Source organism: Cydia pomonella, chromosome 24 (assembly GCF_033807575.1).
Source record: "Cydia pomonella isolate Wapato2018A chromosome 24, ilCydPomo1, whole genome shotgun sequence".
NCBI lineage: Eukaryota > Metazoa > Arthropoda > Insecta > Lepidoptera > Tortricidae > Cydia > Cydia pomonella.
The window spans coordinates 7913514-7925950 of NC_084726.1; the positions used below are offsets into that span (position 1 = coordinate 7913514).

At 35.6% G+C, this 12437-nt stretch overlaps 1 protein-coding gene across 1 annotated transcript in view; it reads left to right on the plus strand.

Moving 5' to 3' along the window:
- The window catches only part of LOC133531176 (vascular cell adhesion protein 1-like), a 217729-nt gene extending 206484 nt beyond the window's left edge, over nt 1–11245 (plus strand). Inside the window, exons 11-14 of the mRNA XM_061869311.1 lie at nt 1228–1383; nt 3728–3893; nt 7455–7490; nt 8329–11245. Coding sequence (XP_061725295.1) covers nt 1228–1383; nt 3728–3893; nt 7455–7490; nt 8329–8420 — 450 coding nt within the window. The 3' untranslated portion in view covers nt 8421–11245. The remainder of the gene's footprint in view (nt 1–1227; nt 1384–3727; nt 3894–7454; nt 7491–8328) is intronic.
- The last annotated feature ends 1192 nt before the right edge of the window (nt 11246–12437 follow it).

The window sequence follows — 12437 nt, forward strand, 5'->3', positions numbered from 1 at the left end:
GCGCAGTCCAGCGCCATCTATTTCAATCGTCAAACACAGGGCATCTTTTTTTAGGGTTCCGTACCCAAAGGGTAAAACGGGACCCTATTACTAAGACTCCGCTGTCCGTCCGTCTGTCTGTCTGTCTGTCCGTCTGTCACCAGGCTGTATCTCATGAACCGTGATAGTTAATTGAAATGTTCACAGTGATAACAACAAATACTAAAAACCGGCCAAGAGCATGTCGGGCCACGCTCAGTGTAGGGTTCCGTAGTTACTCTTCCGTCACAATAAGCTAAACTGGAGCTTAAAGTATAGTAAATTGTTAACCAAGGGATGAAACGGTACCTTTCACCCTAGTTAAACAAATAGGCTTTGCATAATCAGTACCTAATTAAAGTAAGTCTTTTTACTATGAAGGGAAAACTTTTTGCGATAACTCAAAAACAGCTAAACTGATCATGTCCGCTATAGTTTTCATTTAATGTCTTTCTTACGCTCTACTTCCACGATTTTTTTCATATATTTTGGACCTATGGTTCAAAAGTTAGAGGGGGGGGGGACACATTTTTTTTTTCTTTCGGAGCGATTATCTCCGAATATATTCACTTTATCAAAAAATGTTTTTTGAAAACCCCTATTAGTTTTGAAAGACCTTTCCAACGATACCCCACACTCTAGGGTTGAAGCGAAAAAAAAAATTCACCCCCACTTTACGTGTAGGGGAGGTACCCTAAAAAAATTAAATTTTTAGATTTTTTTGTACGACTTTGTCGGGTTTATTGATTTATATATCCATGCCAAATTTCAGCTTTCTAGCACTAACGACCACGGAGCAAAGCCTCGGACAGACAGACAGACAGACAGACAGACAGACAGACAGACGGACATGGCGAAAGTATAAGGGTTCCGTTTTATGCCATTTGGCTACGGAACCCTAAAAATAGCATAAAATAAATATTTAAGGATGCTCCCATACAAAAAACGTGATTTTTTGCTGTTTTTATAGATAATGGTACGGAACCCTTCGTCCGCGAGTCCGACTCGCACTTAGCTGGTTTTTCTTACACTTTACAACTCTTCTACAATCAGTAAGCAATGAAATATAAACCATAGATTACAGACTTTCATTTGGTTCTAAAATAATATCTCCGTTATAATTTGTGGATTCTTAAACTAATTTTAGTTCAATCAGTTATTATATACCCCGTATCTAGCAACTAATAATATGGACGTGATTTTTTTCAGGCTGAATGTGACTTTGGCACGCACCACCGTTCTATCGAGCTGGTCGAGACCCCTGTAGTGGAGAGGCTAGAGTCCGACGGCAGCAAACTCTCGTGGTCCGTGCACTCCCACCTGCCGCTCACGAACATCGAGATACAGCTCATTGATACTGTCAACGTAAGTTGCTCTCTTTATGTGGTCTATGTAAGGTCTTTCCAGGCCAAATATGACTTCGTACCACCATTCTATCGATCTGCTCGAGACTCCTGTTGTGGAGAGGGTAGAATCATGGCAGCAAGCTCTCGTGGTCCGTGCACTCGCACCTGCCGCTCACGAACATCGAGATACAGCTCATTGACACTGTCAACGTAAGTTGCTCTCTTTATGTGGTCTATGTAAGGTCTTTCCAGGCCAAATATGACTTCGTACCACCATTCTATCGATCTGCTCGAGACTCCTGTTGTGGAGAGGGTAGAATCATGGCAGCAAGCTCTCGTGGTCCGTGCACTCGCACCTGCCGCTCACGAACATCGAGATACAGCTCATTGATACTGTCAACGTAAGTTGCTCTCTTTATGTGGTCTATGTAAGGTCTTTCCAGGCCAAATATGACTTCGTACCACCATTCTATCGATCTGCTCGAGACTCCTGTTGTGGAGAGGGTAGAATCATGGCAGCAAGCTCTCGTGGTCCGTGCACTCGCACCTGCCGCTCACGAACATCGAAATATAGCTAATTGATACTGTTACTGTCAGCGTAAGCAACTCTTTCTTTTTAATGTATCTATGGTTAGAGAGAGCGGGTAGCGGAGCGGGCGTTAGGCGGGCATCGTACCAGCTAGCGGTATTGGTGCAAACTCAGTGGACGCTCGACTCGCTCGAGCGGCGGCGGTTAGTGCACCGCCATAGAAATAGAAACATTCGTGTTACGTGTGTGTGTACGACCATGCTATAGAAATGGAAACATATTCGTGTGACTTTAGTACACGCTGCTCAAGTTCATTGGACGCTCGACGCAACGCTGCACTCCCCTCCGAACGCGCCGCTGGTCGCGCACCACTGAACCCGACGGCACGCCTGCATACATATTAGTATGCTTAGCTAATAGTTATACTAGAGTGAGACCAAGATAACTCTGCAGCGATTGTGATAGCACAGCATGCAAATGGTTATAATTTCATAGAAGTTTGACGCTTAAAATAAAACTTGCTCAGTCTGTGCTACGAAAATCGCTGCAGAGTTATTCTGGTCTGACTATAACTTACTAAGTATACCTACCCACTGGCTGGCTGTTTACAGCCAATGGAAAGATAGTAAATTTCATCCCATTTCCAGGATAAAAAACTGTCCTATTCCTTTGGATTCATCTCCGTACCGGATTTCATCACAATCGATTTCAGAGTTAAATCGTGAAGACGTAACAGACAAATGTAGATAGATATATAGAATAATATTACAATGTATTTAACCTATAATCCTGGCAGGACCGCCATATAAGGGTGGCGGCAGGCGGACAATAAGCAAACAATCCTTCTCAAATAAATGTGTTTAATTACTGAAGAATAATAGGTTACATAAGTCTTTTTCTAATCGTCCAATGTAATGGTTGAATTAAGATTTCGTATACTAAACTATAATTGCGTACTTTTCATGTATGGGCCCCCACTTAACTATAAGATTCATTTCTATACGCGGTAATCAACTATATTTGTGCAACAAGAGAGGAAAGTTAGTTTTTCTTGCGAGAGTTGATTTTGAGTCCCGAGTAAGCGAAAGATTCTAAGTTAGAATCTTGAGCGTAGCGAGGGACTCAAAAACACGACATGTAAAATAACTTTGCTCTCGTGTGACACATACAACTTTTCACCTCAGTAGTGAGAACATATTGAAGGTTAAAAAAAATCAACATCAAGTAAAGTTTTTATTCCTGTATTCATGGCCTGCGCTAAATTAAAAAGGTACTTTGTCTCACTTCCTGGAGTGACGAAAGTAGGCTTATTCGAGCTGCTGTGGTGAAAAAAAAAAGACCAACGTGCCGCTCCCATAGAAAAGACTAAACGGGCGCGGAGCGCGAGTCACGCGTCTACATATTTTCCTACTGAGATACTTACCAATTCTCATTAATTATGTAGGTTTTATAGTAAAAAAAGGATTATTTTAGATGACAAAAAAAACGTATTAAAAGTTTTGTATTAAAACTCAGCAAGCTTTTTTTTTTTTTTTTATTCCGAAAAGGTAAGCATTTGACCACAATCTCACCTGATGGAAAGTGCCGATGTAGTCTAGGATGGAACATGCTTACCTAAAAGATGTCTATTCACTCTCGATTTAAAAAGGTCCAAGTTATAGTGGACTGGGAATAGATTTGCAGGAAGGTTTTGAGGCTTCGTTGCCTAAACACGGTACTCGACTGAAAAGCTCTCTATTACACGTCTGACGTCACGTCTCGTATATCACGATTGTACAAAATACTATTATATATTAAGCAAGTACACTTCAAACCTAACTTATAATAATTTCAGGGAACCTTATCGAAGTTCGACGTGCCGGTGCCAGACCACAAGACACACGAATACGACTTTACATACGTGGTGAATTCAGTGGAACCTGGACTCTACGATGCAGTGGTGAAGGTTGAAAACTCGAAGGGCATGGGCGAGAACAGCCAAGCGGTCGAACTTAAAGAAGGTAATATTTTAGCCTAGTTACAGTCTGATAAGCCAACTTTGTTAGTAAAAGTCGCGTGATTCAAAATATGCAGCGTGTACTTGGATAAGACCACATCAAAGGGCAGTTAGTTTAGGCTTTAATACTTTCATAGGTTTTATAAAAAATGGTCGATTTTTGTTTTTCCATATTAAATAATACAGCAAGCAATGTATCACTACTTTTTTTAAATTTAAAACGTCGCATTAATGACTCGACGTCACAACTGTCATAAGTGATCACGATGTACGAAATACATTGCCGCTCGAAAAAAAATCAAAAATTAATATTGCTGTTTTGGATAAAAGTATATTAAATTTTCTTTCGGAATAATTTCATACCCATGGACCTAGAATACTAAGGACGTAGTTTCGCGAAAACACAAATAGGATTCCATCATCTACCAATTTTCAAGTATTTACGCGTGACACACTCACATTGACAGTTATCTCTATGGCCTCATCCACCAATCTGCCGTCAGTCGAATTGAAACGTCAGTGCATTCATTGTTCGAAGAAAAAAATTAAATACGCCGGCATGCGTGGTCGAATGTTGCAAAAATTATACCGATCGAAAGAAAAAAAGAGGCAGGATAAATTTTCATACATAAGTTAATCAATTATCACATTATCTTTATCGTAAAATACGATATTAATCCATGAAGTTGTACCTAAAGTGGAGGGCGGTCTCACTTTTTTTACCATACTAAATTGAACCTTATCCCCGAGCTAGAAAGGTGTTCCTACCAAACTAGAGAAAATGTACTAAATCCGCCTAGGTATACATTCGTGACGCGCACACATTGAATCCTTCCGCCATTGCAGTGTCACAGCTGGTCGTCAGTTGCGCGGCCTCTGTCAAATTGTTCCTCTATGTTCATACCACTAAAACCTACGCCTCGCTTAAGTTTCTGGTTAGGTATATCAAAAATACACCACATAAATTTGACCCACTTCCCGGTTTCCGATGAAGCTGAAAATTTGCATACATATGTAAGCCGGGTGACAATGCAAGATTATGGTAACATCGAGGTGATCTGATGATGGAGACAGGAGGTGGCCATAGGAACTCTGTGATAACGCAACGCAACCTAATTGTGTTTGGTTAGAGTTGTCTTGATGAGAATTATTAGTTGCCTGTGGAAAGAGAAGTACAGTCAGCGTTAAAAGCTTGAACCAAAAATGAGTTTTTTGCCAAAAACTTATTAAGATACTAAGTTTAAATTGCAAACTGGTTTTCAACCAGGGGCTACCTCATCCGCTTCGTAATAACAAAGAGAATTTGAAATAGAGGTGTATTGTCAAAGAAAATTTTGTAGCCTCGTAAATTTACTGCTATCTTTCGACACATGATTAAAACTTTTAGACCGCTATTTGTCTTTGATCCTAATTATTTCGTCAATGTGAGTTAAATTGGTTAAATATCAAAAAGTGGCGCCATCTTACCGGGCACAACCTAAAGGTTATGGCGCCATCGCTCGAAACTTTGGCCTTTGATCTATTAGATCAACACTCGCTTGATTAGGATTGACAGGGTTCGAAACGAACACATCCGTGGTACTCGGAGTAAGAGACGTCGCTGATAAGCTCCAAGAAAGTCGGCTGAGGTGGTTTGGGCATGTCAAAAGAAGGCCGCCAGAACACGTAGGCAACAAAGCCCTTAGCTTTGCCTTACCAGGCCCAAACAGAATGGTCAAACCAAGGCAGCGTTGGCGCAATGTCATCGCCAAAGATTTAAACGCCTGTGGGTTAGCGGAAAACGGCGTCCAGGATAGAGCGAAGTGGAAGGAGAAAAGTAGGAAAGCGGACCCCGTCACAGTACGGGACAAACGCTAGGAGTATGATGATGATGACTCGCTTAGTCAATCAAAAATATGACAGTCAAGTGCATGACTTGCATTTGACATGACATGCATGACTCTGGCTTGGCCTAATTATTTTTTCTATTTTAAAATTTGCCGCGTCTTCTACTGACAAAGTTGGATTGCAAGACTATTATTTTCATGTTAATTGTGTTTTGTTTTGTTGTGTGTTGTGTTACCGTACCGTATCGTACCTATATTTGTGTTTTAATGTCACCTGTACAAAATGAATAATCACTACTTTTTAAAATTGAGATAGATATTTATATTCTACTTACGTCATTAGTACCTAATACTAATTATTATCATCCGAGGAAAACTAAGTAAGTAAGTAAGTAAATATACTTTATTGCACCAACAATTATACATTTTACATACATGTAAAACTACAAATGATTTTTAAAGGAAAATAGAACCAGGTAACAACAGGCGGTCTTATCGCTAAAAAGCGATCTCTTCCAGACAACCTTTAGGTAGCAGGAAATTTCGAACTCATACAAAAGTCAACAGGTAGTGCAAGGAGCTAAATATGGAGACTATTAAATACAAACACACATACTACTTATATAAGTATTAAAACAATACCTAATATACTAATAAATATACAATATAATATAATACAATATATATATATATATATTTATACTTACACATATACAATATATAAATGGCAACTTAAGGTAGAGATAGAAAGTATAGTTTCAGCTGATTTTTGAAAATGGGGAGAGATTTAGCTAATCTTAATTCTACTGGCAGAGCATTCCATAACCGAACAGCCCGGAAGGTAAAAGAGCTATTATAAAATTTTGAAGTAGATAAGGGAGGAGCAAGAATATGAGTCTGAGAACATCTGATAGAAGAGAGATACTTGAAACGCAAAACTAATTTTCCATCCACTTAAAATCACATGTAGTTTTGATGCTGCCGCCGATTAACCACTTGTGTTCCTTTAAAAAATGGGCAGTACCTTGGTATGAGCTAAAATTCTAACCAACCTAAAAATATTCTATATATTTATTATTCTATTTATTTATTTTTGTTATTCTATTTTATTTATTTTTATTATTTAGGCATTTGTACACTTTTCTCTAATAACAATCCTTAGTCTTTAAGAGTTGTACGATACTTTTTTCAATCAATTATTTGTATTTTGTATTTCCATCGAAACCATCAAAAGGTTTACGAAACAAAAGTGGCTTTCCACAGAGGAGGGTCCTTATGCACAATGGAGCATAACGTACGGGTTCTTTAGACATGGAACGCCACAAAAGTAGAATTTGTCTCCCGATATCCAAAGCTCTTCAATAGATCGGTACAGAAACAATAACTTCTTCATCATACATAAATATATCTGCCGACATAAAGATATTTATTTGAAAAACATTCTTTTCTTTCTTTCTTTATATTTAAGAGCTGTGTGCTCTTGTCGCTGGAGCAATCTCCAACTCGTCCGGTCCTCTGCCAACTCCTTAACCTTCTGGTATGACACGACCTGAGCCTTTTCTTTTCTGTGATTTTGAGTGTGGATGGAAAATTAGTACTCACGTATTTCACCGGATGATAAAAACATTCATGACTAAATATTAGGTTTGTTTTTAGGTCATTACTCATTATCATTAGCTTTAAAGCATGTCTTTGTTTTATTTTTTGTTTTTAATTTATTTTATTTTCTTTAATTATAGTTGAACAAGACCCTGAAAGTATCCAGGTAGCGAAATGTAAGTATTTTTTGTTTATTTTACTTTGTTTTGTGAAATTAACCAATGACATCCTAATTGTAATATGGCAATAAGCCACATTCAGACTGACTGATAAACGCATATTGCTTGTGTCATCGCAACCTAACGTGCAGGCAATAATAATAGGCAGGTTTTTAGATAATTTTCCTTTCTTATACTATTTTACTATCTACTCCCTGCCCGTGCTCGATACGATAATAACAAGATCACTCTTGTTATTTGATAATTATCTATATTTATAATTGGACACATGACTGATTACAGTTTTTTTTATGTAATTAGTATTACATAAGTACTTATTTAGAAATTTTATAATCATAACTATCTAAACAAATGCACTAGGCGAAAAATGAATTTATAATAATTGTATCTAATTTACAAAACACATAATTGATCCAACATAGACGTTAGGTATATGGCAAAAAGTATCCCTCTAACGTATATATATCTGCGTATTTTAGATTGGTCTCCCTTTGCCCAATACAAATGTGTTTTGAGCACAACCATGTATTATCGTACCTACAAAACCTCCAAATTTCAATCTTTACACAAATTGTATAGGCTTAGCAATTATTTGATTAATTCATTATCTTTTAGAAAATAGCTCTGGCTCATAATTATAATACTTTTTTAACGTGTTTTATATATTTTTTAAGTTATTTGTGATAATTCTAATAGATATCTTTTTATTTTTCTCCGTGCACCAATTTTACATGTCTCTGTTTAGCCCAATGGTATTAAGCCCGTCGTTTATACTTTATTTATATAATAAAGTTTAAATAAATTATTATTTGAACGTCACCTTTTCTCATTCCAGTGGGCCCCTCGCCCGGCGCGGCGCACGCGCACGCCCCGACCACCGCGCTCATCTCCACCGTGCTCATGTACCTGCTCGTACGGATGCTGTAAACAATAGTAGTCACTATAGTATTCATGGTTCGTCGTAAACACATTCGCGCCATTATTCAAGCTGGGCTAGTTTCCTAAAAAACACTTTCATCATGCCAGCTGAAATACGTCCACTGGCCAAAATTAAGGCACACCACAGCGACCTATCGGACAAAATTTATAGAGATTTTGAACAGAGGGCCTAAGGCGGACATCGAAAATTGAATTTTGTTAGCTGCCTCTCTATCACATGCAAGAGTGATGGAGAGTCAGATAAGGATAACGAAATTTCGAAGTTAATATTCGCAGTAGACTCTCAGATCTTCGGTTCCGTTGGGGGCTATATTAGCTTTTTACAGTCATATGAGTTTTACTAATTTAAAAATGATGAAAGCGCTAAAGTAAGTCCTTTTCGTCATCCAAAACAACCATATGTTACATTAGAAAATTCATTAAATTAGGTAACTGATTACCGCGCAGAAAAGTACAAGTAGGTTTTTTTCTTCTAATACGATTGTTATAAACTTTATTTTTGTATTTTCCATGATTGGATAGCTTAAGTCGCCTGCAGGAAACTAGCCTTTAAGGCCTGTAAGAATAGAAAATTGTAAAGGTGTAAGAAATAGGATTGTTTACCTTACAGCTAAAATTGTAGCGCTCTGTAATATCTATTTATATTTTTACTGTTTGTAGAATGTACAAAAATATTTTTTGTATATATTTTTGTGCGCGCATTTTTTAAATTCTAACTGTCCCACTTTTGTTATCGTGCTTTTAGTATCTTTTGCATTTTCGTGTTTAATTTTCTGTATTAAGACATTATGTACAAAAATGTAGAAACCTTTTTGGTGTTATAACTACCTACTTCAATGTACGTGTACTATCGTTTCGCTAAAATCAACCGTTTTATAAAAACGAAAGTGTTTGTAAGTTTTGAAACTTCATGCTTAACTGTTTTTCTATTTCTAGTATTACACGTATGTTGACATACGTAGAAGAAACACCTATAAGTATACTTATTTACCAAGGTCCTTTAAAGATTAAGATTAATTCATTATTTTTTTGTAAAAAATTGATAGCAGAGATACTTAAAAATTAGCAGCTTACATTTAAGTTAATTGATTAAAAATGAAAGAAGCGAGTTATAAACATGTTGTAAGTACAATATTGTACAACCAATGTAAATATTATTTTTAAAATACGTTCAGTAGGTACACTATTTGTATTAGTTTTAATTTTCGACTTCTTATTTACTCCCCTTTTACTAATTATATTAATACAGAAATATAATTCAAATTTAAAGAAGTCGTCGTTCTCACAATTAATTAAGCTTTTTAGTGTTTTAATATTAGGTAATTATTACCAAAGTGTAATTAAGAATGACGTTTAGTTTATTATATTAGTTTATGTGCAGATCGTATGTACTTCATTCAGAAATATAATCAAATGTGCTTATTGTGAAATTACCTTATTTAAAAATTGGATCGATTTTTCATAGGCTAAATAATTAATCATTCACATGCCTAAACGCGGATCCACGCTAGTAGATAAACAGCTCTAATTAATTATTTAATTATTTATTATTCAATACTTACTTCGTGGATCCGGATGATCCGGCTTACGAGAGGTTAAATATAACTTCTTTAGTTGGTTCAAGATTACATAAAAACAGATAATCAAAAACCATATAGTGCTGTTGTTATTTACTAGCTTTACAGACCTGTTAATGTAAATGTTAAATAATAAAGTCATACTGTCGCTGCCATAATATTATACAAACAGTAATCGAATAATGTAAATTAATTATTAACTAAGATCTATATTACCAGTAAAATAACTATTATTACAATACAATGTGCCTGTAATTTATACAAATCAATAGTTCCAGTTAAGGTGCTTGATAGTCCTTTTTATACAAAATAAGCTTCCATTGTTTATGATAATAATAGTAAAATATTACCTACTAGTCTTATTATAATATTCAACAGTTCTTAATTACTTTGGATATAATAATTATTACAGTTGTATAACTTAAACTATTGGTATATCCAACAGTGAATTAATTAAACAAACATTGTATTTATTAAGGATGTTGATAATCCAGTGCTTTTAAATAATTCGGTAAAATTATAAAATTGCATTTAAAAATCGAAGACATTATAGAAGGAGCCGATGCAAATACTGCATTAAACAATGAAATGGTTAGTATTAGGCAATAATATATTTTATCAATTGCTAAAATTGATTAAAAAAGTTATCATATTAATGTTTGCACATTACATAAAGCAGCATATGAAATTTATCTCGTCTGAGCCAAAATTGATACAAAATTAGAATTAAATGTGCCTTAACGCTACAAAAAGACTTTCCACATAAATACGGCCAGTTTTATTAAAATATAATGTAACCTTTATCGATCATTTCATTTGATTTAAAATAATATACCGGACGTATATGGATATGTAAGGGACAAAACATGTGACAACGCATTTAGAGGTTGTGAGATTCAGCATTTTGAACCTAACATATATGAAACCTGTCTACACGTGCACCTCGACATGTATATTGTGCCTAATTATTTAATTTCACTTCGGCGTTTGTATTTGCGTTGTCCACATAAAAGAGATGCATCAACGACATTTTGGCAAATACGGCCACGTGTTTTCCGGTATAAAAATTGAAATACGTATTGTAAAATTGTCTTTCTGTATCAACAGATCTTCGTTGTTTCGGCTAAACTGTTTCGTTCAGCTATAGGTGCCTTCTTGTATTAGAGATCGTAAAAGGAGGTGATATTTTTGTCTTACTTATATGAATAAACGGTTAATAAATGTTTGTAAATATTATTGCTTATTTTATTCAACCTCATTTTCACCCTTAACCCGTAAATGCAGTGTAGGTTGAATGAAACAAAATAACAAATTTGATACATAATTATACAAAATCTATTTGTTCTTGTATTGTATTTCAATAGTAAAACTCTTAGAAACTTTCTACATTTTCCGAATTTTACAAGCTTTTAATTAACATGCCCTGTTATGTTAGTATGTACGAGTATGTATGTAGGTATGTTCATTTGTTAGAGAGGGTCAAATCTTGAAAGCTAAATTTGACCCACTTGCTGATTTCCGACTGAGCTGAAAATTTGCATACATATTTATAAATATTTATACAGTAGAATCCGGATATAACGACCTTCAAGGGACCGGCGATATTATGTCGTACTAACCGGATGACGTATAAAACGGATATTTACATATGTATGTAATTATGTATTGGACCGAACTTGAGTAAATAATATCGACGCTAAAAACGGTTAGTCGTTATAAGCGACGTCGTTATAAATGAATTCTACTGTATATTACTTATATATAGGTAAGTATATCGTTGTCTAAGTAGGTACCCACAATACAAGTCTTATTGAGGTTGCTGTGTGGAATATATTTATTTATCTCTTTATTTATCTTTCTTCTTAACCCTTTACCAGGCCAAGGGATATATTTCACCCACATCTTATATCGGTTACCGTAGTCAGGTTTTAACTCCAAACCACCTACAAAATATTTTGTCAATCCCTGAAAATATTATTTTATGATCTTCATTCACAACACGCTTCTAAATTGCGTAATATATCTTTGGCAGCCGTTTAAATTCACTTGAACGCTAATTTCAGTAAACTACGGAGAAATTCGAACACTTTTCATAATTTCTATGAAACAGAAGTACATAGGTCGAACAATTTTTTGATATTTTGTAGATTTTGAGTGTTGAAAGCTAATGTAATCGGAAACATTGCTAAATATTCATGCATTATTGTGTATGACCAGAATTAGGATGTGGGTTGACATTATCCCATGGCCTTATTAGAGTTTAACTGTGTGGGAGCTATATTTCCCATGGCCCGGTAAATTGTCTTGTCATGTCATAAAAACTCACGTAAGTAAGTGATTTTTTTTCAGTGATTGATATAATGTTTCGTAGGAGATTTGGAGTTAAACCTTGACTATTATAACCGATATAAGATGTGGGTGGAATATA